Genomic DNA, 25,846 nt, shown 5'->3' on the forward strand with positions numbered 1-25,846 from the left:
CCCCCTCCTAATTATCTCTCTCCCTGCTCCTGCTCATTATCTCTCCCCCTCATCTCTCCGCTGCCCCATCATTTCTCCCCCTTCCCCTCATCATCTCCTCTTCCCCCTCATGTCTTCTCCTCATATCTCCCCCTCCTCCTAATCTCTCCCCCTCCTCATCATCACCATCCTCAGCTCTCCCCCTCCTCATCATCATCTCTCTCCCTCCTGCTCTATGCCTACCTGTGGGTGTAATAGAGACAGGCGGGGGGGGGGGGGGGAGATGGTGTGCGGTGGCGGCGGTGGGTCCCTGGCGTTAAACAGAGGATAAGCCGGCAGAGGAATGAGCAGCTGCTACAGCGGCAGAGCGGGACGGCCATGGAGGAGCGCGCTCTTGCGGTCTGATCCTGCAGTCTTTCTTACTTCTGGTGTCTGCTGCTAGTGCGCGCTCCTCCGCGGACGTCCTGCCGGCTTATCCGCTGTTTAACGCCGGGGGCCTGCCGCTGCCACCGCCGCACACCATCTCCCCCCGCCTGTCTCTATCAGAAGAGATAAATGGGCCGCCGACAGGGGGGGGAGGGAGTGGGCCCCCCAAGAGCACGAGCCCCCGGGCTTCACCCGAGCTATCGCTACGCCTCTGCACGCACCCCGTGCTGTTGGCTAGATTATTGTTTTTGTTCCTCTTCTCTCTCCACAGTGGAAGAAATACAAGACACGGTATAAGATTGGTAGTGTAGCGCCTGCTGAGGGGGTGACACGTAACGTGGTTGGAGGCGTTATATATTTTGGCCAAAAGATTAAACTAAGTGACCCGTACCCACGAGAAGAAAATATATAGAAAAAACATAGTACAGACATACCCCGGTTTAAGGACACTCACTTTAAGTACACTCGCGAGTAAGTACATATCGCCCAATAGGCAAACGGCAGCTCACGCATGCGCCTGTCATCACATCCTGAACAGCAATACCGGCTCCCTACCTGTACCGAAGCTGTGCGCAAGCGGGGAGACTATAGAGCCTGTTACACATGCGTTATTTACATCAGTTATGCACGTATATGACGATTGCAGTACTGTACATGCATCGATAAGTGGGGAAAAGGTAGCGCTTCACTTTAAGTACATTTTCGCTTTACATACATGCTCCGGACCCATTGCATACGCTAATGTGGGGTATGTCTGTACTGTACTAAATAATTTGTCATATTGGATGTAGCATTCGGGCATCTTTTTAAGTGTATTAGATATCACTGCACTATTGTATATACTGTATATCGCCCCACTGTATTATGACATAGTCATGTTATCTGTGTCACTGTAGGAGGTAGCACAGTGAATAACATATTGTTAATCTCTGGAACGATATTGTCCTGCAGTAATGTCCCTCTCTTTCATGGTACAATGTGGCAGAGAGGGGCTACGGAGTATTCGATAATGTAAGCAGATCCCCCTGAATGTGCTGACCACGTCGTTAAATGTCAATGTGTGGGACACATGGTAGGTGTGCTGACCACGTTCTTGGAAGTCAGAGTGCGTGGGACACATGACAGGTGTGCTGACCACGTTCTTGGATGTCAGACTGCATGGGACACACGGCAGGTGTATGCTAACCTCCTCTCCTTGTGCTTCACCACTCCTGCGCTGCTCCATTCTCTGCTGGTTCTCCTGGTACAGGCGGTCCACAGCCCTCCTGGAAAAGGCAGACTGGTCACTGCCCTAATTCTCCAGGGACTGCACCACTGGGCACATTACATGAAACCAGGAGGGTTGTGTACATTGTGTCCTGGCATCAATGTATCCAGTTCTGCATCATGTTTGGCTGTGTTACTATTCTTAACATTGGGGTTCAGTGTTATTAGCCTTAGTGAGGCACATGGAACAACAGAAGGAGTTAAAGATGGACCAACCTAGGGTCGGGGGATGGATCGAGTCCTGCATTATTTGGTATATGTTCTCATATTTATTAAGGTCATTAATACCAGCAGATATTGGTTGTCCCATGATTCAGAAACAGGTGACGTGGCACCAAGTCCCAAGGATATATAAAGTATTTAAATGAAATCTAAGTGTACCGATTTGGGCTGGTCTATATGTTATCATGTCTGCTCCCAGAGAACAGGCATCTGTGGTCCATTATCCAACCCCCATCCAAGGTGAACATACCGAGGAGCAGGGGAGGGAAGAAGGTGCAGGAGAGACATCTCAGGGCATCTGGAGCTCAAAGTGACAGACGAATGTAAGCAACAAGATGTGTGCTAAATAAGGGAAAATGTGGGAGAGAGACGGAGAGACACACAGAGAGAGAGAGAGACAGAGAGAGAGACAGAGAGACGGAGAGAGAGACAGAGAGAGAGACACAGAGAGAGAGAGACAGAGAGAGACAGAGAGAGACGGAGAGAGAGACAGAGAGAGAGACAGAGACAGAGACACAGAGAGAGAGAGACAGAGAGCACTCCTCCCCTCCCCTCTTCGGAACGCGTTGGACCTGATTGTCTGCCCACTGAGGACGTCCCTGATGTGACCAGAACAGAAGGAGGACAGAGCAGGATGTGATTTCCTATCCTTAAAACAGAAACAGGACAGAGTGACCCTGAGCTGTGTCCCTGCCATGCGGAGGGGGAGTCATCCAATAAGGGAGGGGGCAGGGTGGCCGTGTCCCTAATTCCAGACCGGGCGCAGCATACTGTATAATATATGAATGAGTTCAGCGCATAGAGGGGGCTGCAGCTCGGACAAGATTAACCCTTTCAGGAGCGAGACTGAAAATAATGGGCAGGTAATCCGATGCTCCCACATCTCAGCCGGGCCTTATTCCTTTACAACTGCAATATCAAATGTTCCTTGTTCCTATACCTTTCTGCGGCAGGGATCAGTACCGAGTCTCTATTCCAGGGGTGGCCAACTCCAGTCCTCAAGGGCCACCAACAGATCAGGTTTCCAGGATATCCCTGCTTCAGCACAGGTGTCTCAATCAGTCCCTGATCCAGCACAGATGGCTCAGTCTCTGCTTCAGCACAGGTGGCTCAATCAGTCCCTAGTTCAGCACAGGTGGCGCAATTAGTCCATGCTTCAGCACGAGTGGCTCAATCAGTGGCTCAGCCTTTGACTGAGCCACTTGTGCTCAGGGTTGCCACCACTCCGGATTTGACCCGGAGACTACAGGTTTTGGGCACATACCGTTGGGCTATGGGTTTAGCCGGTTAATCTCTGGGTGGCGGCGGTGTCTCCGGCATCCTCCTGCAACTCCCATGAAGATGGCTGTGTGGCGTCAAATGACACGGCGTTGCCACGACAACGTGACGCCGCGTAACGTCACGACGTCACGTAGCGTCCCATTGTCATGGCAACGCAACTATGTTCACTGGAGTTGTGCAGGGAGATGCAGGAGACTGCCGGAGACGCTGCACCATGCCTGTGCTGAAGCAGGAATATCCTGAAAACCTGACCTGTTGGTGGCCCTTGAGGACTGGAGTTGCCTCCCCCCCCCCAGTTGCCCTCCCCCCCCCCAGTCCAGCTCCGACATGAGAGAATACAAATTCAGGTGCGATGTGCAGGCGCCAGGCTGTCCCCCCCCTCTCACCTGGTCTGGGGGGGTTAGGGGCAGGGCCCTCGTCTTACAGGGTCCAGAACGGAGTATTTATCTGGGTTGTAGGCTTGTTGAAGGGGGGGTGGGGGGGTAGTAGTGCTACTAGTTTTTAGGAACCCCTTTGATGTAGTTCCTCTGTTCTCCGATTAGAAGCAGGAGTTTATACTTATCACTGCTTTATACTGCAGCACGTTTCAGTAGAGCACCAGGGCAATGCATCCGTTGACCTTTCAACACTCAAGGACACAAAGGTGCAGTTCCCCCCCCAAAAAAATAACTCACCCCCCGAAAGTGATTTATGCACTTTAAAGCAGACCACAAAACTCAATGAAGGGAAATAAAACCCGCCTGATATTTAAGGCCCAGCGGCTGCAGTACAATGTTCATGCTGCAAATCCTGCTGTTTGTTCTCACTTTCTCCACTCCACCAGGCAGCACAGAGCTGTTTTCCAAGCAAATGTCAAAGGGTCTTATCGGAAAAACATGTTAAATCTCAGATAAGGTTCTTTAAAGTCTACTATACTAATGTCACTGAGTGAGGTGGTTTTAGCAGCCATATTAATGTAGGGTTTGAGCCCCTTTTTTAGGAATAAAATATAACAGTTTAAAAAAACAAAAAAAAAACACTCAGCAATTAGGGGACAAAACTAGAGAGGTGAAAACAGGCAGGGAGTTGTACAAGGTGGTGAGGAAAGGGTTAAAAATAAAATGCATGCCCCTTTAAAGCAGGTGGGGTGGGGGTGAGGGTCAGTTTAAATATAAAAATGGGGGGGCTCACAGGGTGCTGAAGAAAGCAATGATCTCAAAGTCCGAGAGAAGCAGCCCGGCCGAGTAATGAGGTTTCACTGATCGGCAGGAGGAGGGAGCGCTGCAGGGAGGAGGGAGCGCTGCAGGAGGAGGGAGCTCTGCAGGAAGGAGGGAGCGCTGCAGGAGGAGGGAGCGCTGCAGGAAGGAGGGAGCGCTGCAGGAAGGAGGGAGCGCTGCAGGGAGGAGGGAGCGCTGCAGGAGGAGGGAGCGCTGCAGGAAGGAGGGAGCGCTGCAGGGAGGAGGGAGCGCTGCAGGAGGAGGGAGCGCTGCAGGAAGGAGGGAGCGCTGCAGGAAGGAGGGAGCGCTGCAGGAAGGAGGATAATTGCTTGAGAGATTCTATTACTTTTTTAGAAACAGAAATGGAAACGGTGCTAAGTATATTTAATTAGAAGGGGGGGGAGGGAGGACTCCTCTAACTCCTGCCAAATTCCCAGAAGCAGGCAGAGTGCAGGTGTGAGGGAGAGAGCAGTTAGAGGGGTTGTGTCCGCCTGTATCAGGGTGTGGGGGGAGGCTCAGACAGGGGAGGCTGGCCCACAGCTCAGACACGGGGAGGCTGGCCCCTAGGTCAGGTACAGGGGAGGCTGGCTCCCAGCTCAGACACGGGGGAGGCTGGCCCACAGCTCAGGCACAGGGGAGGCTGGCCCCCAGCTCAGGCACGGGGAGGCTGGCCCACAACTCAGACACGGGGGAGGCTGGCCCCTAGGTCAGGTACAGGGGAGGCTGGCTCCCAGCTCAGACACGGGGGAGGCTGGCCCACAGCTCAGGCACAGGGGAGGCTGGCCCACAGCTCAGGCACAGGGGAGGCTGGCCCCCAGCTCAGACACTGGGGAGGCTGGCCCCTAGGTCAGGTACAGGGGAGGCTGGCTCCCAGCTCAGACACGGGGGAGGCTGGCCCCCAGCTCAGACACGGGGGAGGCTGGCCCCCAGCTCAGGCACGGGGAGGCTGGCCCCCAGCTCAGGCACGGGGAGGCTGGCCCCCAGCTCAGGCACGGGGGAGGCTGGCCCCCAGCTCAGGCACGGGGGAGGCTGGCCCCCAGCTCAGGTACAGGGGAGGCTGGCTCCCAGCTCAGACACGGGGGAGGCTGGCCCCCAGCTCAGGCACGGGGAGGCTGGCCCCCAGCTCAGGCACGGGGAGGCTGGCCCCCAGCTCAGGCACGGGGAGGCTGGCCCCCAGCTCAGGTACAGCGGAGGCTGGCCCCCAGCTCAGGCACGAGGGGAGGCTGGCCCCCAGCTCAGGCACGAGGGGAGGCTGGCTCCCAGCTCAGGTACAGGGGAGGCTGGTCCCCAGCTCAGGCACGAGGGAGGCTGGCCCCCAGCTCAGGCACGGGGAGGCTGGACCCCAGCTCAGGCACGAGTCAGGCTGGCCCCCAGCTCAGGCACGAGGGAGGCTGGCCCCCAGCTCAGGCACGAGTCAGGCTGGCCCCCAGCTCAGGCACGAGGGAGGCTTGCCCCCAGCTCAGGCACGAGGGAGGCTGGCCCCCAGCTCAGGTACAGGGGAGGCTGGCCCCCAGCTCAGGCACAGGGGAGGCTGGCCCCCAGCTCAGGCACGAGGGAGGCTGGTCCCCAGCTCAGGCACAGGGGAGGCTGGCCCCCAGCTCAGGTACAGGGGAGGCTGGCCCCCAGCTCAGGCACAGGGGAGGCTGGCCCCCAGCTCAGGCACGGGGGGAGGCTGGCCCCCAGCTCAGGCACAGGGGAGGCTGCCCCCCAGCTCAGGCACGTGTCAGGCTGGCCCCCAGCTCAGGCACGAGGGAGGCTGGCCCCCAGCTCAGGCACAGGGGAGGCTGGCCCCCAGCTCAGGCACAGGGGAGGCTGGCCCCCAGCTCAGGCACAGGGGAGGCTGGCCCCCAGCTCAGGCATGGGGAGGCTGGCCCCCAGCTCAGGCACAGGGGAGGCTGGCCCCCAGCTCAGGCACGGGGGGAGGCTGGCCCCCAGCTCAGGCACAGGGGAGGCTGGCCCCCAGCTCAGGCACAGGGAGGCTGGCCCCCAGCTCAGGCACAGGGGAGGCTGGCCCCCAATTCAGGCACAGGGAGGCTGGCCCCCAGCTCAGGCACGGGGGGAGGCTGGCCCCCAGCTCAGGCACGGGGGGAGGCTGGCCCCCAGCTCAGGCACGGGGGAAGGCTGGACCCCAGCTCAGGCACGGGGAGGCTGGCCCCCAGCTCAGGCACGGGGGAGGCTGGCCCCCAGCTCAGGCACGGGGGAGGCTGGCCCCCAGCTCAGGCACGGGGAGGCTGGCCCCCAGCTCAGGCACGGGGGAGGCTGGCCCCCAGCTCAGGCACGGGGGAGGCTGGCCCCCAGCTCAGGCACGAGGGAGACTGGCTCCCAGTTCAGGCACAGGGGAGGCTGGACCCCAGCTCAGGCACAAGGGAGGCTGGCTCCCAGCTCAGGCACAGGGGAGGCTGGCCCCCAGCTCAGGCACGGGGGGAGGCTGGCCCCCAGCTCAGGCACGGGGAGGCTGGCCCCCAGCTCAGGCACAGGGGAGGCTGGCTCCCAGCTCAGACACAGGGGAGGCTGGCTCCCAGCTCAGGCACAGGGGAGGCTGGCCCCTAGCTCAGGTACAGGGGAGGCTGGCCCCCAGCTCAGGCACGGGGGGAGGCTGGCCCTAGCTCAGGCATGGGGGGAGGCTGGCTCCCAGCTCAGGTACAGGGGAGTCTGCCCCCAGCTCAGGCACGAGGGAGGCTGGCTCCCAGCTCAGGCACAGGGGAGGCTGGCCCCCATCTCAGGCACGAGGGAGGTGGCCCCCAGCTCAGGCACGAGGGAGGCTGGCCCCCAGCTCAGGCACGAGGGAGGCTGGCCCCCAGCTCAGGCACGGGGAGGCTGGCCCCCAATTCAGGCACAGGGGAGGCTGGCCCCCAGCTCAGGCACGGGGAGGCTGGCCCCCAGCTCAGGTACAGGGGAGGCTGGCCCCCAGCTCAGGCACGGGGAGGCTGGCCCCCAGCTCAGGCACGAGGGAGGTGGCCCCCAGCTCAGGCACGGGGAGGCTGGCCCCCAGCTCAGGCATGGGGGAAGGCTGGACCCCAGCTCAGGCACGAGAGAGGCTGACCCCCAGCTCAGGCACAGGGGAGGCTGGCCCCCAGCTCAGGCACGGGGGAGGCTGGCCCCCAGCTCAGGCACAGGGGAGGCTGGTCCCCAGCTCAGGCACGGGGGTAGGCTGGCCCCCAGCTCAGGCACGGGGGAAGGCTGGACCCCAGCTCAGGCACGAGAGAGGCTGACCCCCAGCTCAGGCACAGGGGAGGCTGGCCCCCAGCTCAGGCACAGGGGAGGCTGGCCCCCAGCTCAGGCACAGGGGAGGCTGGCCCCCAGCTCAGGCACAGGGGAGGCTGGCCCCCAGCTCAGGCACGGGGAGGCTGGCCCCCAGCTCAGGCACAGGGGAGGCTGGCCCCCAGCTCAGGCACAGGGGAGGCTGGCCCCCAGCTCAGGCACAAGGGAGGCTGGCCCCCAGCTCAGGCACAGGGGAGGCTGGCCCCCAATTCAGGCACAGGGGAGGCTGGCCCCCAGCTCAGGCACGGGGGGGAGTCAGGCCCCCAGCTCAGGCACAGGGGAGGCTGGCCCCCAGCTCAGGCACGGGGAGGCTGGCCCCCAGCTCAGGCACAGGGGAGGCTGGCCCCCAGCTCAGGCACAGGGGAGGCTGGCCCCCAGCTCAGGCACAGGGGAGGCTGGCCCCCAGCTCAGGCACAGGGGAGGCTGGCCCCCAGCTCAGGCACGGGGAGGCTGGCCCACAACTCAGACACGGGGGAGGCTGGCCCCTAGGTCAGGTACAGGGGAGGCTGGCTCCCAGCTCAGACACGGGGGAGGCTGGCCCACAGCTCAGGCACAGGGGAGGCTGGCCCACAGCTCAGGCACAGGGGAGGCTGGCCCCCAGCTCAGACACTGGGGAGGCTGGCCCCTAGGTCAGGTACAGGGGAGGCTGGCTCCCAGCTCAGACACGGGGGAGGCTGGCCCCCAGCTCAGACACGGGGGAGGCTGGCCCCCAGCTCAGGCACGGGGGAGGCTGGCCCCCAGCTCAGGCACGGGGAGGCTGGCCCCCAGCTCAGGCACGGGGGAGGCTGGCCCCCAGCTCAGGCACGGGGGAGGCAGGCCCCCAGCTCAGGTACAGGGGAGGCTGGCTCCCAGCTCAGACACGGGGGAGGCTGGCCCCCAGCTCAGGCACGGGGAGGCTGGCCCCCAGCTCAGGCACGGGGAGGCTGGCCCCCAGCTCAGGCACGGGGAGGCTGGCCCCCAGCTCAGGCACGGGGAGGCTGGCCCCCAGCTCAGGCACGGGGGAGGCTGGCCCCCAGCTCAGGCACGGGGGAGGCTGGCCCCCAGCTCAGGCACGGGGAGGCTGGCCCCCAGCTCAGGCACGGGGGAGGCTGGCCCCCAGCTCAGGCATGGGGAGGCTGGCCCCCAGCTCAGGCACGGGGGAGGCTGGCCCCCAGCTCAGGCACGAGGGAGACTGGCTCCCAGTTCAGGCACAGGGGAGGCTGGACCCCAGCTCAGGCACGAGGGAGGCTGGCTCCCAGCTCAGGCACGAGGGAGGCTGGCTCCCAGCTCAGGCACAGGGGAGGCTGGCCCCCAGCTCAGGCACGGGGGGAGGCTGGTCCCCAGCTCAGGCACGGGGAGGCTGGCCCCCAGCTCAGGCACAGGGGAGGCTGGCTCCCAGCTCAGACACAGGGGAGGCTGGCCCCTAGCTCAGGTACAGGGGAGACTGGCCCCCAGCTCAGGCACGGGGGAGGCTGGCCCCCAGCTCAGGCACGAGAGAGGCTGACTCCCAGCTCAGGTACAGGGGAGGCTGGCTCCCAGCTCAGACACAGGGGAGGCTGGCTCCCAGCTCAGGCACGAGGGGAGGCTGGCCCCCAGCTCAGGCACGAGGGGAGGCTGGCCCCCAGCTCAGGTACAGGGGAGGCTGGCCCCCAGCTCAGGCATGGGGGGAGGCTGGCCCCCAGCTCAGGCACAAGGGAGGCTGGCCCCCAGCTCAGGCACGAGGGGAGGCTGGCCCTTAGCTCAGGCATGGGGGGAGGCTGGCTCCCAGCTCAGGTACAGGGGAGTCTGGCCCCCAGCTCAGGCACGAGGGAGGCTGGCCCCCATCTCAGGCACGAGGGAGGTGGCCCCCAGCTCAGGCACGAGGGAGGCTGGCTCCCAGCTCAGGCACAGGGGAGGCTGGCCCCCATCTCAGGCACGAGGGAGGTGGCCCCCAGCTCAGGCACGAGGGAGGCTGGCCCCCAGCTCAGGCACGAGGGAGGCTGGCTCCCAGCTCAGGCACAGGGGAGGCTGGCCCCCAGCTCAGGCACGAGGGAGGCTGGCCCCCAGCTCAGGCACGAGGGAGGCTGGCCCCCAGCTCAGGCACAGGGGAGGCTGGCCCCCAGCTCTGGCACGAGAGAGGCTGGCTCCCAGCTCAGGTAAAGGGAGGCTGGCTCCCAGCTCAGGCACGAGAGAGGCTGGCCCCCAGCTCAGGTACAGGGGAGGCTGGTCCCCAGCTCAGGCACGGGGGGAGGCTGGCTCCCAGCTCAGGTACAGCGGAGGCTGGCCCCCAGCTCAGGCACGAGGGGAGGCTGGCCCCCAGCTCAGGCCGAGGGGAGGCTGGCTCCCAGCTCAGGTACAGGGGAGGCTGGTCCCCAGCTCAGGCACGAGGGAGGCTGGCCCCCAGCTCAGGCACGGGGAGGCTGGCCCCCAGCTCAGGCACGAGTCAGGCGGGCCCCCAGCTCAGGCACGAGGGAGGCTGGCCCCCAGCTCAGGCACGAGGGAGGCTGGCCCCCAGCTCAGGCACGAGTCAGGCTGGCCCCCAGCTCAGGCACGAGGGAGGCTTGCCCCCAGCTCAGGCACGAGGGAGGCTGGCCCCCAGCTCAGGTACAGGGGAGGCTGGCCCCCAGCTCAGGCACAGGGGAGGCTGGCCCCCAGCTCAGGCACGAGGGAGGCTGGTCCCCAGCTCAGGCACAGGGGAGGCTGGCCCCCAGCTCAGGTACAGGGGAGGCTGGCCCCCAGCTCAGGCACAGGGGAGGCTGGCCCCCAGCTCAGGCACGGGGGGAGGCTGGCCCCCAGCTCAGGCACAGGGGAGGCTGCCCCCCAGCTCAGGCACGTGTCAGGCTGGCCCCCAGCTCAGGCACGAGGGAGGCTGGCCCCCAGCTCAGGCACAGGGGAGGCTGGCCCCCAGCTCAGGCACAGGGGAGGCTGGCCCCCAGCTCAGGCACAGGGGAGGCTGGCCCCCAGCTCAGGCATGGGGAGGCTGGCCCCCAGCTCAGGCACAGGGGAGGCTGGCCCCCAGCTCAGGCACGGGGGGAGGCTGGCCCCCAGCTCAGGCACAGGGGAGGCTGGCCCCCAGCTCAGGCACAGGGAAGGCTGGCCCCCAGCTCAGGCACAGGGAGGCTGGCCCCCAGCTCAGGCACAGGGGAGGCTGGCCCCCAATTCAGGCACAGGGGAGGCTGGCCCCCAGCTCAGGCACGGGGGGGAGGCTGGCCCCCAGCTCAGGCACGGGGGGAGGCTGGCCCCCAGCTCAGGCACGGGGGAAGGCTGGACCCCAGCTCAGGCACGGGGAGGCTGGCCCCCAGCTCAGGCACGGGGGAGGCTGGCCCCCAGCTCAGGCACGGGGGAGGCTGGCCCCCAGCTCAGGCACGGGGAGGCTGGCCCCCAGCTCAGGCACGGGGGAGGCTGGCCCCCAGCTCAGGCACGGGGGAGGCTGGCCCCAAGCTCAGGCACGAGGGAGACTGGCTCCCAGTTCAGGCACAGGGGAGGCTGGACCCCAGCTCAGGCACAAGGGAGGCTGGCTCCCAGCTCAGGCACAGGGGAGGCTGGCCCCCAGCTCAGGCACGGGGGGAGGCTGGCCCCCAGCTCAGGCACGGGGAGGCTGGCCCCCAGCTCAGGCACAGGGGAGGCTGGCTCCCAGCTCAGACACAGGGGAGGCTGGCTCCCAGCTCAGGCACAGGGGAGGCTGGCCCCTAGCTCAGGTACAGGGGAGACTGGCCCCCAGCTCAGACACGGGGGAGGCTGGCCCCCAGCTCAGGCACGAGAGAGGCTGGCTCCCAGCTCAGGTACAGGGGAGGCTGGCTCCCAGCTCAGACACAGGGGAGGCTGGCTCCCAGCTCAGGCACGAGAGAGGCTGGCCCCCAGCTCAGGTACAGGGGAGGCTGGCCCCCAGCTCAGGCATGGGGGGAGGCTGGCCCCCAGCTCAGGCACAAGGGAGGCTGGCCCCCAGCTCAGGCACGGGGGGAGGCTGGCCCCTAGCTCAGGCATGGGGGGAGGCTGGCTCCCAGCTCAGGTACAGGGGAGTCTGGCCCCCAGCTCAGGCACGAGGGAGGCTGGCTCCCAGCTCAGGCACAGGGGAGGCTGGCCCCCATCTCAGGCACGAGGGAGGTGGCCCCCAGCTCAGGCACGAGGGAGGCTGGCCCCCAGCTCAGGCACGAGGGAGGCTGGCCCCCAGCTCAGGCACGGGGAGGCTGGCCCCCAATTCAGGCACAGGGGAGGCTGGCCCCCAGCTCAGGCACGGGGAGGCTGGCCCCCAGCTCAGGTACAGGGGAGGCTGGCCCCCAGCTCAGGCACGGGGAGGCTGGCCCCCAATTCAGGCACAGGGGAGGCTGGCCCCCAGCTCAGGCACGGGGAGGCTGGCCCCCAGCTCAGGCACGAGGGAGGTGGCCCCCAGCTCAGGCACGGGGAGGCTGGCCCCCAGCTCAGGCATGGGGGAAGGCTGGACCCCAGCTCAGGCAGAGGGGAGGCTGGCCCCCAGCTCAGGCACAGGGGAGGCTGGCCCCCAGCTCAGGCACAGGGGAGGCTGGCCCCCAGCTCAGGCACAGGGGAGGCTGGCCCCCAGCTCAGGCACAAGGGAGGCTGGCCCCCAGCTCAGGCACAAGGGAGGCTGGCCCCCAATTCAGGCACAGGGGAGGCTGGCCCCCAGCTCAGGCACGGGGGAGGCTGGCCCCCAGCTCAGGCATGGGGAGGCTGGCCCCCAGCTCAGGCACAGGGGAGGCTGGCCCCCAGCTCAGGCACGGGGGGAGGCTGGCCCCCAGCTCAGGCACAGGGGAGGCTGGCCCCCAGCTCAGGCACAGGGAAGGCTGGCCCCCAGCTCAGGCACAGGGAGGCTGGCCCCCAGCTCAGGCACAGGGGAGGCTGGCCCCCAATTCAGGCACAGGGGAGGCTGGCCCCCAGCTCAGGCACGGGGGGGAGGCTGGCCCCCAGCTCAGGCACGGGGGGAGGCTGGCCCCCAGCTCAGGCACGGGGGAAGGCTGGACCCCAGCTCAGGCACGGGGAGGCTGGCCCCCAGCTCAGGCACGGGGGAGGCTGGCCCCCAGCTCAGGCACGGGGGAGGCTGGCCCCCAGCTCAGGCACGGGGAGGCTGGCCCCCAGCTCAGGCACGGGGGAGGCTGGCCCCCAGCTCAGGCACGGGGGAGGCTGGCCCCAAGCTCAGGCACGAGGGAGGCTGGCTCCCAGCTCAGGCACAGGGGAGGCTGGCCCCCAGCTCAGGCACGGGGGGAGGCTGGCCCCCAGCTCAGGCACGGGGAGGCTGGCCCCCAGCTCAGGCACAGGGGAGGCTGGCTCCCAGCTCAGACACAGGGGAGGCTGGCTCCCAGCTCAGGCACAGGGGAGGCTGGCCCCCAGCTCAGGCACAAGGGAGGCTGGCCCCCAGCTCAGGCACAAGGGAGGCTGGCCCCCAATTCAGGCACAGGGGAGGCTGGCCCCCAGCTCAGGCACGGGGGAGGCTGGCCCCCAGCTCAGGCATGGGGAGGCTGGCCCCCAGCTCAGGCACAGGGGAGGCTGGCCCCCAGCTCAGGCACGGGGGGAGGCTGGCCCCCAGCTCAGGCACAGGGGAGGCTGGCCCCCAGCTCAGGCACAGGGAAGGCTGGCCCCCAGCTCAGGCACAGGGAGGCTGGCCCCCAGCTCAGGCACAGGGGAGGCTGGCCCCCAATTCAGGCACAGGGGAGGCTGGCCCCCAGCTCAGGCACGGGGGGGAGGCTGGCCCCCAGCTCAGGCACGGGGGGAGGCTGGCCCCCAGCTCAGGCACGGGGGAAGGCTGGACCCCAGCTCAGGCACGGGGAGGCTGGCCCCCAGCTCAGGCACGGGGGAGGCTGGCCCCCAGCTCAGGCACGGGGGAGGCTGGCCCCCAGCTCAGGCACGGGGAGGCTGGCCCCCAGCTCAGGCACGGGGGAGGCTGGCCCCCAGCTCAGGCACGGGGGAGGCTGGCCCCAAGCTCAGGCACGAGGGAGGCTGGCTCCCAGCTCAGGCACAGGGGAGGCTGGCCCCCAGCTCAGGCACGGGGGGAGGCTGGCCCCCAGCTCAGGCACGGGGAGGCTGGCCCCCAGCTCAGGCACAGGGGAGGCTGGCTCCCAGCTCAGACACAGGGGAGGCTGGCTCCCAGCTCAGGCACAGGGGAGGCTGGCCCCTAGCTCAGGTACAGGGGAGACTGGCCCCCAGCTCAGACACGGGGGAGGCTGGCCCCCAGCTCAGGCACGAGAGAGGCTGGCTCCCAGCTCAGGTACAGGGGAGGCTGGCTCCCAGCTCAGACACAGGGGAGGCTGGCTCCCAGCTCAGGCACGAGAGAGGCTGGCCCCCAGCTCAGGTACAGGGGAGGCTGGCCCCCAGCTCAGGCATGGGGGGAGGCTGGCCCCCAGCTCAGGCACAAGGGAGGCTGGCCCCCAGCTCAGGCACGGGGGGAGGCTGGCCCCTAGCTCAGGCATGGGGGGAGGCTGGCTCCCAGCTCAGGTACAGGGGAGTCTGGCCCCCAGCTCAGGCACGAGGGAGGCTGGCTCCCAGCTCAGGCACAGGGGAGGCTGGCCCCCATCTCAGGCACGAGGGAGGTGGCCCCCAGCTCAGGCACGAGGGAGGCTGGCCCCCAGCTCAGGCACGAGGGAGGCTGGCCCCCAGCTCAGGCACGGGGAGGCTGGCCCCCAATTCAGGCACAGGGGAGGCTGGCCCCCAGCTCAGGCACGGGGAGGCTGGCCCCCAGCTCAGGTACAGGGGAGGCTGGCCCCCAGCTCAGGCACGGGGAGGCTGGCCCCCAATTCAGGCACAGGGGAGGCTGGCCCCCAGCTCAGGCACGGGGAGGCTGGCCCCCAGCTCAGGCACGAGGGAGGTGGCCCCCAGCTCAGGCACGGGGAGGCTGGCCCCCAGCTCAGGCATGGGGGAAGGCTGGACCCCAGCTCAGGCACGAGAGAGGCTGACCCCCAGCTCAGGCACAGGGGAGGCTGGCCCCCAGCTCAGGCAGAGGGGAGGCTGGCCCCCAGCTCAGGCACAGGGGAGGCTGGCCCCCAGCTCAGGCACGGGGGAGGCTGGCCCACAGCTCAGGCACAGGGGAGGCTGGACCCCAGCTCAGGCACGAGAGAGGCTGACCCCCAGCTCAGGCACAGGGGAGGCTGGCCCCCAGCTCAGGCACAGGGGAGGCTGGCCCCCAGCTCAGGCACGGGGAGGCTGGCCCCCAGCTCAGGCACAGGGGAGGCTGGCCCCCAGCTCAGGCACAGGGGAGGCTGGCCCCCAGCTCAGGCACAAGGGAGGCTGGCCCCCAGCTCAGGCACAGGGGAGGCTGGCCCCCAATTCAGGCACAGGGGAGGCTGGCCCCCAGCTCAGGCACGGGGGGAGTCAGGCCCCCAGCTCAGGCACGGGGAGGCTGGCCCCCAGCTCAGGCACAGGGGAGGCTGGCTCCCAGCTCAGACACAGGGGAGGCTGGCTCCCAGCTCAGGCACAGGGGAGGCTGGCCCCTAGCTCAGGTACAGGGGAGACTGGCCCCCAGCTCAGACACGGGGGAGGCTGGCCCCCAGCTCAGGCACGAGAGAGGCTGGCTCCCAGCTCAGGTACAGGGGAGGCTGGCTCCCAGCTCAGACACAGGGGAGGCTGGCTCCCAGCTCAGGCACGAGAGAGGCTGGCCCCCAGCTCAGGTACAGGGGAGGCTGGCCCCCAGCTCAGGCATGGGGGGAGGCTGGCCCCCAGCTCAGGCACAAGGGAGGCTGGCCCCCAGCTCAGGCACGGGGGGAGGCTGGCCCCTAGCTCAGGCATGGGGGGAGGCTGGCTCCCAGCTCAGGTACAGGGGAGTCTGGCCCCCAGCTCAGGCACGAGGGAGGCTGGCTCCCAGCTCAGGCACAGGGGAGGCTGGCCCCCATCTCAGGCACGAGGGAGGTGGCCCCCAGCTCAGGCACGAGGGAGGCTGGCCCCCAGCTCAGGCACGAGGGAGGCTGGCCCCCAGCTCAGGCACGGGGAGGCTGGCCCCCAATTCAGGCACAGGGGAGGCTGGCCCCCAGCTCAGGCACGGGGAGGCTGGCCCCCAGCTCAGGTACAGGGGAGGCTGGCCCCCAGCTCAGGCACGGGGAGGCTGGCCCCCAATTCAGGCACAGGGGAGGCTGGCCCCCAGCTCAGGCACGGGGAGGCTGGCCCCCAGCTCAGGCACGAGGGAGGTGGCCCCCAGCTCAGGCACGGGGAGGCTGGCCCCCAGCTCAGGCATGGGGGAAGGCTGGACCCCAGCTCAGGCACGAGAGAGGCTGACCCCCAGCTCAGGCACAGGGGAGGCTGGCCCCCAGCTCAGGCAGAGGGGAGGCTGGCCCCCAGCTCAGGCACAGGGGAGGCTGGCCCCCAGCTCAGGCACGGGGGAGGCTGGCCCCCAGCTCAGGCACAGGGGAGGCTGGTCCCCAGCTCAGGCACGGGGGTAGGCTGGCCCCCAGCTCAGGCACGGGGGAAGGCTGGACCCCAGCTCAGGCACGAGAGAGGCTGACCCCCAGCTCAGGCACAGGGGAGGCTGGCCCCCAGCTCAGGCACAGGGGAGGCTGGCCCCCAGCTCAGGCACGGGGAGGCTGGCCCCCAGCTCAGGCACAGGGGAGGCTGGCCCCCAGCTCAGGCACAGGGGAGGCTGGCCCCCAGCTCAGGCACAAGGGAGGCTGGCCCCCAGCTCAGGCACAGGGGAGGCTGGCCCCCAATTCAGGCACAGGGGAGGCTGGCCCCCAGCTCAGGCACGGGGGGAGTCAGGCCCCCAGCTCAGGCACAGGGGAGGCTGGCCCCCAGCTCAGGCACGGGGAGGCTGGCCCCCAGCTCAGGCACAGGGGAGGCTGGCCCCCAGCTCAGGCACAGGGGAGACTGGCCCCCAGCTCAGGCACAGGGGAGGCTGGCCCCCAGCTCAGGCACGGGGAGGCTGGCCCCCAGCTCAGGCACCTGGGAGTCTGGCCCCCAGCTCAGGTACAAGGGAGGCTGGCCCCCAGCTCAGGCACGAGGGAGGTGGCCCCCAGCTCTGGCACAGGGGAGGCTGGCCCCCAGCTCAGTTACAGGGGAGGCTGGCCCCCAGCTCAGGCACAGGGGAGGCTGGCTCCCAGCTCAGGCACAAGGGAGGCTGGCCCCCAGCTCAGGCACGGGGAGGCTAGCCCCCAATTCAGGCACAGGGGAGGCTGGCCCCCAGCTCAGGCACGGGGGAGGCTGGCCCCCAGCTCAGGCACAGGGGAGGCTGGTCCCCAGCTCAGGCACAGGGGAGGCTGGCCCCCAGCTCAGGCACGGGGAGGCTGGCCCCCAATTCAGGCACAGGGGAGGCTGGCCCCCAGCTCAGGCACGGGGAGGCTGGCCCCCAGCTCAGGTACAGGGGAGGCTGGCCCCCAGCTCAGGCACGGGGAGGCTGGCCCCCAATTCAGGCACAGGGGAGGCTGGCCCCCAGCTCAGGCACGGGGAGGCTGGCCCCCAGCTCAGGCACGAGGGAGGTGGCCCCCAGCTCAGGCACGGGGAGGCTGGCCCCCAGCTCAGGCATGGGGGAAGGCTGGACCCCAGCTCAGGCACGAGAGAGGCTGACCCCCAGCTCAGGCACAGGGGAGGCTGGCTCCCAGCTCAGACACAGGGGAGGCTGGCCCCTAGCTCAGGTACAGGGGAGACTGGCCCCCAGCTCAGGCACGGGGGAGGCTGGCCCCCAGCTCAGGCACGAGAGAGGCTGACTCCCAGCTCAGGTACAGGGGAGGCTGGCTCCAAGCTCAGACACAGGGGAGGCTGGCTCCCAGCTCAGGCACGAGGGGAGGCTGGCCCCCAGCTCAGGCACGAGGGGAGGCTGGCCCCCAGCTCAGGTACAGGGGAGGCTGGCCCCCAGCTCAGGCATGGGGGGAGGCTGGCCCCCAGCTCAGGCACAAGGGAGGCTGGCCCCCAGCTCAGGCACGGGGGGAGGCTGGCCCCTAGCTCAGGCATGGGGGGAGGCTGGCTCCCAGCTCAGGTACAGGGGAGTCTGGCCCCCAGCTCAGGCACGAGGGAGGCTGGCCCCCATCTCAGGCACGAGGGAGGTGGCCCCCAGCTCAGGCACGAGGGAGGCTGGCTCCCAGCTCAGGCACAGGGGAGGCTGGCCCCCATCTCAGGCACGAGGGAGGTGGCCCCCAGCTCAGGCACGAGGGAGGCTGGCCCCCAGCTCAGGCACGAGGGAGGCTGGCTCCCAGCTCAGGCACAGGGGAGGCTGGCCCCCAGCTCAGGCACGAGGGAGGCTGGCCCCCAGCTCAGGCACGAGGGAGGCTGGCCCCCAGCTCAGGCACAGGGGAGGCTGGCCCCCAGCTCTGGCACGAGAGAGGCTGGCTCCCAGCTCAGGTAAAGGGAGGCTGGCTCCCAGCTCAGGCACGAGAGAGGCTGGCCCCCAGCTCAGGTACAGGGGAGGCTGGTCCCCAGCTCAGGCACGGGGGGAGGCTGGCTCCCAGCTCAGGTACAGGGGAGGCTGGCCCCCAGCTCAGGCACGAGGGGAGGCTGGCCCCCAGCTCAGGCACGAGGGGAGGCTGGCTCCCAGCTCAGGTACAGGGGAGGCTGGTCCCCAGCTCAGGCACGAGGGAGGCTGGCCCCCAGCTCAGGCATGGGGAGGCTGGCCCCCAGCTCAGGCACGAGTCAGGCTGGCCCCCAGCTCAGGCACGAGGGAGGCTGGCCCCCAGCTCAGGCACGAGGGAGGCTGGCCCCCAGCTCAGGCACGAGTCAGGCTGGCCCCCAGCTCAGGCACAAGGGAGGCTTGCCCCCAGCTCAGGCACGAGGGAGGCTGGCCCCCAGCTCAAGTACAGGGGAGGCTGGCCCCCAGCTCAGGCACAGGGGAGGCTGGCCCCCAGCTCAGGCACGAGGGAGGCTGGTCCCCAGCTCAGGTACAGGGGAGGCTGGCCCCCAGCTCAGGCACCGGGGAGGCTGGCCCCCAGCTCAGGCACGGGGGGAGGCTGGCCCCCAGCTCAGGCACAGGGGAGGCTGCCCCCCAGCTCAGGCACGTGTCAGGCTGGCCCCCAGCTCAGGCACGAGGGAGGCTGGCCCCCAGCTCAGGCACAGGGGAGTCTGGCCCCCAGCTCAGGCACAGGGGAGGCTGGCCCCCAGCTCAGGCACGGGGGGAGGCTGGCCCCCAGCTCAGGCACGGGGGGAGGCTGGCCCCCAGCTCAGGCACAGGGGAGGCTGGCCCCCAGCTCAGGCACAGGGGAGGCTGGCCCCCAGCTCAGGTACAGGGGAGGCTGGCCCCCAGCTCAGGCACAGGGAGGCTGGCCCCCAGCTCAGGCACAGGGGAGGCTGGCCCCCAATTCAGGCACAGGGGAGGCTGGCCCCCAGCTCAGGCACGGGGGGGAGGCTGGCCCCCAGCTCAGGCACGGGGGAAGGCTGGACCCCAGCTCAGGCACGGGGAGGCTGGCCCCCAGCTCAGGCACGGGGGAGGCTGGCCCCCAGCTCAGGCACGGGGGAGGCTGGCCCCCAGCTCAGGCACGGGGAGGCTGGCCCCCAGCTCAGGCACGGGGAGGCTGGCCCCCAGCTCAGGCACGGGGGAGGCTGGCCCCCAGCTCAGGCACGGGGGAGGCTGGCCCCCAGCTCAGGCACGAGGGAGACTGGCTCCCAGTTCAGGCACAGGGGAGGCTGGACCCCAGCTCAGGCACAAGGGAGGCTGGCTCCCAGCTCAGGCACAGGGGAGGCTGGCCCCCAGCTCAGGCACGGGGGGAGGCTGGCCCCCAGCTCAGGCACAGGGGAGGCTGGCTCCCAGCTCAGGCACAGGGGAGGCTGGCCCCTAGCTCAGGTACAGGGGAGACTGGCCCCCAGCTCAGACACGGGGGAGGCTGGCCCCCAGCTCAGGCACGAGAGAGGCTGGCTCCCAGCTCAGGTACAGGGGAGGCTGGCTCCCAGCTCAGACACAGGGGAGGCTGGCTCCCAGCTCAGGCACGAGGGGAGGCTGGCCCCCAGCTCAGGCACGAGAGAGGCTGGCCCCCAGCTCAGGTACAGGGGAGGCTGGCCCCCAGCTCAGGCATGGGGGGAGGCTGGCCCCCAGCTCAGGCACAAGGGAGGCTGGCCCCCAGCTCAGGCACGGGGGGAGGCTGGCCCCTAGCTCAGGCATGGGGGGAGGCTGGCTCCCAGCTCAGGTACAGGGGAGTCTGGCCCCCAGCTCAGGCACGAGGGAGGCTGGCTCCCAGCTCAGGCACAGGGGAGGCTGGCCCCCATCTCAGGCATGAGGGAGGTGGCCCCCAGCTCAGGCACGAGGGAGGCTGGCCCCCAGCTCAGGCACGGGGAGGCTGGCCCCCAGCTCAGGCACAGGGGAGGCTGGCCCCCAGCTCAGGCACGAGGGAGGCTGGTCCCCAGCTCAGGCACAGGGGAGGCTGGCCCCCAGCTCAGGTACAGGGGAGGCTGGCCCCCAGCTCAGGCACAGGGGAGGCTGGCCCCCAGCTCAGGCACGGGGGGAGGCTGGCCCCCAGCTCAGGCACAGGGGAGGCTGCCCCCCAGCTCAGGCACGTGTCAGGCTGGCCCCCAGCTCAGGCACGAGGGAGGCTGGCCCCCAGCTCAGGCACAGGGGAGGCTGGCCCCCAGCTCAGGCACAGGGGAGGCTGGCCCCCAGCTCAGGCACAGGGGAGGCTGGCCCCCAGCTCAGGCATGGGGAGGCTGGCCCCCAGCTCAGGCACAGGGGAGGCTGGCCCCCAGCTCAGGCACGGGGGGAGGCTGGCCCCCAGCTCAGGCACAGGGGAGGCTGGCCCCCAGCTCAGGCACAGGGAAGGCTGGCCCCCAGCTCAGGTACAGGGGAGGCTGGCCCCCAGCTCAGGCACAGGGAGGCTGGCCCCCAGCTCAGGCACAGGGGAGGCTGGCCCCCAATTCAGGCACAGGGGAGGCTGGCCCCCAGCTCAGGCACGGGGGGGAGGCTGGCCCCCAGCTCAGGCACGGGGGGAGGCTGGCCCCCAGCTCAGGCACGGGGGAAGGCTGGACCCCAGCTCAGGCACGGGGAGGCTGGCCCCCAGCTCAGGCACGGGGGAGGCTGGCCCCCAGCTCAGGCACGGGGGAGGCTGGCCCCCAGCTCAGGCACGGGGAGGCTGGCCCCCAGCTCAGGCACGGGGGAGGCTGGCCCCCAGCTCAGGCACGGGGGAGGCTGGCCCCCAGCTCAGGCACGAGGGAGACTGGCTCCCAGTTCAGGCACAGGGGAGGCTGGACCCCAGCTCAGGCACAAGGGAGGCTGGCTCCCAGCTCAGGCACAGGGGAGGCTGGCCCCCAGCTCAGGCACGGGGGGAGGCTGGCCCCCAGCTCAGGCACGGGGAGGCTGGCCCCCAGCTCAGGCACAGGGGAGGCTGGCTCCCAGCTCAGACACAGGGGAGGCTGGCTCCCAGCTCAGGCACAGGGGAGGCTGGCCCCTAGCTCAGGTACAGGGGAGACTGGCCCCCAGCTCAGACACGGGGGAGGCTGGCCCCCAGCTCAGGCACGAGAGAGGCTGGCTCCCAGCTCAGGTACAGGGGAGGCTGGCTCCCAGCTCAGACACAGGGGAGGCTGGCTCCCAGCTCAGGCACGAGAGAGGCTGGCCCCCAGCTCAGGTACAGGGGAGGCTGGCCCCCAGCTCAGGCATGGGGGGAGGCTGGCCCCCAGCTCAGGCACAAGGGAGGCTGGCCCCCAGCTCAGGCACGGGGGGAGGCTGGCCCCTAGCTCAGGCATGGGGGGAGGCTGGCTCCCAGCTCAGGTACAGGGGAGTCTGGCCCCCAGCTCAGGCACGAGGGAGGCTGGCTCCCAGCTCAGGCACAGGGGAGGCTGGCCCCCATCTCAGGCACGAGGGAGGTGGCCCCCAGCTCAGGCACGAGGGAGGCTGGCCCCCAGCTCAGGCACGAGGGAGGCTGGCCCCCAGCTCAGGCACGGGGAGGCTGGCCCCCAATTCAGGCACAGGGGAGGCTGGCCCCCAGCTCAGGCACAGGGGAGGCTGGCCCCCAGCTCAGGCACGGGGAGGCTGGCCCCCAGCTCAGGTACAGGGGAGGCTGGCCCCCAGCTCAGGCACGGGGAGGCTGGCCCCCAATTCAGGCACAGGGGAGGCTGGCCCCCAGCTCAGGCACGGGGAGGCTGGCCCCCAGCTCAGGCACGAGGGAGGTGGCCCCCAGCTCAGGCACGGGGAGGCTGGCCCCCAGCTCAGGCATGGGGGAAGGCTGGACCCCAGCTCAGGCAGAGGGGAGGCTGGCCCCCAGCTCAGGCACAGGGGAGGCTGGCCCCCAGCTCAGGCACGGGGGAGGCTGGCCCCCAGCTCAGGCACAGGGGAGGCTGGTCCCCAGCTCAGGCACGGGGGTAGGCTGGCCCCCAGCTCAGGCACGGGGGAAGGCTGGACCCCAGCTCAGGCACGAGAGAGGCTGACCCCCAGCTCAGGCACAGGGGAGGCTGGCCCCCAGCTCAGGCACAGGGGAGGCTGGCCCCCAGCTCAGGCACGGGGAGGCTGGCCCCCAGCTCAGGCACAGGGGAGGCTGGCCCCCAGCTCAGGCACAGGGGAGGCTGGCCCCCAGCTCAGGCACAAGGGAGGCTGGCCCCCAGCTCAGGCACAGGGGAGGCTGGCCCCCAATTCAGGCACAGGGGAGGCTGGCCCCAAGCTCAGGCACGGGGGGAGTCAGGCCCCCAGCTCAGGCACAGGGGAGGCTGGCCCCCAGCTCAGGCACGGGGAGGCTGGCCCCCAGCTCAGGCACAGGGGAGGCTGGCCCCCAGCTCAGGCACAGGGGAGGCTGGCCCCCAGCTCAGGCACAGGGGAGGCTGGCCCCCAGCTCAGGCACGGGGAGGCTGGCCCCCAGCTCAGGCACCTGGGAGTCTGGCCCCCAGCTCAGGTACAGGGGAGGCTGGCCCCCAGCTCAGGCACGAGGGAGGTGGCCCCCAGCTCTGGCACAGGGGAGGCTGGCCCCCAGCTCAGTTACAGGGGAGGCTGGCCCCCAGCTCAGGCACAGGGGAGGCTGGCTCCTAGCTCAGGCACAAGGGAGGCTGGCCCCCAGCTCAGGCACGGGGAGGCTAGCCCCCAATTCAGGCACAGGGGAGGCTGGCCCCCAGCTCAGGCACGGGGGAGGCTGGCCCCCAGCTCAGGCAAAGGGGAGGCTGGTCCCCAGCTCAGGCACAGGGGAGGCTGGCCCCCAGCTCAGGCACGGGGAGGCTGGCCCCCAATTCAGGCACAGGGGAGGCTGGCCCCCAGCTCAGGCACGGGGAGGCTGGCCCCCAGCTCAGGTACAGGGGAGGCTGGCCCCCAGCTCAGGCACGGGGAGGCTGGCCCCCAATTCAGGCACAGGGGAGGCTGGCCCCCAGCTCAGGCACGGGGAGGCTGGCCCCCAGCTCAGGCACGAGGGAGGTGGCCCCCAGCTCAGGCACGGGGAGGCTGGCCCCCAGCTCAGGCATGGGGGAAGGCTGGACCCCAGCTCAGGCACGAGAGAGGCTGACCCCCAGCTCAGGCACAGGGGAGGCTGGCTCCCAGCTCAGACACAGGGGAGGCTGGCCCCTAGCTCAGGTACAGGGGAGACTGGCCCCCAGCTCAGGCACGGGGGAGGCTGGCCCCCAGCTCAGGCACGAGAGAGGCTGACTCCCAGCTCAGGTACAGGGGAGGCTGGCTCCCAGCTCAGACACAGGGGAGGCTGGCTCCCAGCTCAGGCATGAGGGAGGTGGCCCCCAGCTCAGGCACGAGGGAGGCTGGCCCCCAGCTCAGGCACGGGGAGGCTGGCCCCCAGCTCAGGCACGGGGGAGGCTGGCCCCCAGCTCAGGCACGGGGGAGGCTGGCCCCCAGCTCAGGCACGAGGGAGACTGGCTCCCAGTTCAGGCACAGGGGAGGCTGGACCCCAGCTCAGGCACAAGGGAGGCTGGCTCCCAGCTCAGGCACAGGGGAGGCTGGCCCCCAGCTCAGGCACGGGGGGAGGCTGGCCCCCAGCTCAGGCACGGGGAGGCTGGCCCCCAGCTCAGGCACAGGGGAGGCTGGCTCCCAGCTCAGGCACAGGGGAGGCTGGCCCCTAGCTCAGGTACAGGGGAGACTGGCCCCCAGCTCAGACACGGGGGAGGCTGGCCCCCAGCTCAGGCACGAGAGAGGCTGGCTCCCAGCTCAGGTACAGGGGAGGCTGGCTCCCAGCTCAGACACAGGGGAGGCTGGCTCCCAGCTCAGGCACGAGGGGAGGCTGGCCCCCAGCTCAGGCACGAGAGAGGCTGGCCCCCAGCTCAGGTACAGGGGAGGCTGGCCCCCAGCTCAGGCATGGGGGGAGGCTGGCCCCCAGCTCAGGCACAAGGGAGGCTGGCCCCCAGCTCAGGCACGGGGGGAGGCTGGCCCCTAGCTCAGGCATGGGGGGAGGCTGGCTCCCAGCTCAGGTACAGGGGAGTCTGGCCCCCAGCTCAGGCACGAGGGAGGCTGGCTCCCAGCTCAGGCACAGGGGAGGCTGGCCCCCATCTCAGGCATGAGGGAGGTGGCCCCCAGCTCAGGCACGAGGGAGGCTGGCCCCCAGCTCAGGCACGGGGAGGCTGGCCCCCAGCTCAGGCACAGGGGAGGCTGGCCCCCAGCTCAGGCACGAGGGAGGCTGGTCCCCAGCTCAGGCACAGGGGAGGCTGGCCCCCAGCTCAGGTACAGGGGAGGCTGGCCCCCAGCTCAGGCACAGGGGAGGCTGGCCCCCAGCTCAGGCACGGGGGGAGGCTGGCCCCCAGCTCAGGCACAGGGGAGGCTGCCCCCCAGCTCAGGCACGTGTCAGGCTGGCCCCCAGCTCAGGCACGAGGGAGGCTGGCCCCCAGCTCAGGCACAGGGGAGGCTGGCCCCCAGCTCAGGCACAGGGGAGGCTGGCCCCCAGCTCAGGCACAGGGGAGGCTGGCCCCCAGCTCAGGCATGGGGAGGCTGGCCCCCAGCTCAGGCACAGGGGAGGCTGGCCCCCAGCTCAGGCACGGGGGGAGGCTGGCCCCCAGCTCAGGCATGGGGAGGCTGGCCCCCAGCTCAGGCACAGGGGAGGCTGGCCCCCAGCTCAGGCACGGGGGGAGGCTGGCCCCCAGCTCAGGCACAGGGGAGGCTGGCCCCCAGCTCAGGCACAGGGAAGGCTGGCCCCCAGCTCAGGTACAGGGGAGGCTGGCCCCCAGCTCAGGCACAGGGAGGCTGGCCCCCAGCTCAGGCACAGGGGAGGCTGGCCCCCAATTCAGGCACAGGGGAGGCTGGCCCCCAGCTCAGGCACGGGGGGGAGGCTGGCCCCCAGCTCAGGCACGGGGGGAGGCTGGCCCCCAGCTCAGGCACGGGGGAAGGCTGGACCCCAGCTCAGGCACGGGGAGGCTGGCCCCCAGCTCAGGCACGGGGGAGGCTGGCCCCCAGCTCAGGCACGGGGGAGGCTGGCCCCCAGCTCAGGCACGGGGAGGCTGGCCCCCAGCTCAGGCACGGGGGAGGCTGGCCCCCAGCTCAGGCACGGGGGAGGCTGGCCCCCAGCTCAGGCACGAGGGAGACTGGCTCCCAGTTCAGGCACAGGGGAGGCTGGACCCCAGCTCAGGCACAAGGGAGGCTGGCTCCCAGCTCAGGCACAGGGGAGGCTGGCCCCCAGCTCAGGCACGGGGGGAGGCTGGCCCCCAGCTCAGGCACGGGGAGGCTGGCCCCCAGCTCAGGCACAGGGGAGGCTGGCTCCCAGCTCAGACACAGGGGAGGCTGGCTCCCAGCTCAGGCACAGGGGAGGCTGGCCCCTAGCTCAGGTACAGGGGAGACTGGCCCCCAGCTCAGACACGGGGGAGGCTGGCCCCCAGCTCAGGCACGAGAGAGGCTGGCTCCCAGCTCAGGTACAGGGGAGGCTGGCTCCCAGCTCAGACACAGGGGAGGCTGGCTCCCAGCTCAGGCACGAGAGAGGCTGGCCCCCAGCTCAGGTACAGGGGAGGCTGGCCCCCAGCTCAGGCATGGGGGGAGGCTGGCCCCCAGCTCAGGCACAAGGGAGGCTGGCCCCCAGCTCAGGCACGGGGGGAGGCTGGCCCCTAGCTCAGGCATGGGGGGAGGCTGGCTCCCAGCTCAGGTACAGGGGAGTCTGGCCCCCAGCTCAGGCACGAGGGAGGCTGGCTCCCAGCTCAGGCACAGGGGAGGCTGGCCCCCATCTCAGGCACGAGGGAGGTGGCCCCCAGCTCAGGCACGAGGGAGGCTGGCCCCCAGCTCAGGCACGAGGGAGGCTGGCCCCCAGCTCAGGCACGGGGAGGCTGGCCCCCAATTCAGGCACAGGGGAGGCTGGCCCCCAGCTCAGGCACAGGGGAGGCTGGCCCCCAGCTCAGGCACGGGGAGGCTGGCCCCCAGCTCAGGTACAGGGGAGGCTGGCCCCCAGCTCAGGCACGGGGAGGCTGGCCCCCAATTCAGGCACAGGGGAGGCTGGCCCCCAGCTCAGGCACGGGGAGGC

The 25,846-nt window shown here is 69.3% G+C and overlaps 1 protein-coding gene across 4 annotated transcripts in view; it reads right to left on the reverse strand.

The window, feature by feature from the left end:
* Positions 1–25,846, reverse strand: part of LOC142469992 (serine/threonine-protein kinase Nek11-like) — a 197,825-nt gene that overhangs the window by 28,977 nt on the left and 143,002 nt on the right. For all 4 annotated transcript variants that reach the window (XM_075576824.1, XM_075576822.1, XM_075576821.1 and 1 more), the window contains one exon: positions 1,592–1,670. In XM_075576824.1, the coding sequence (XP_075432939.1) occupies positions 1,592–1,670 (79 nt within the window). The remainder of the gene's footprint in view (positions 1–1,591; positions 1,671–25,846) is intronic.

This window comes from Ascaphus truei, chromosome 19 (assembly GCF_040206685.1).
Source record: "Ascaphus truei isolate aAscTru1 chromosome 19, aAscTru1.hap1, whole genome shotgun sequence".
Classification (NCBI taxonomy): domain Eukaryota; kingdom Metazoa; phylum Chordata; class Amphibia; order Anura; family Ascaphidae; genus Ascaphus; species Ascaphus truei.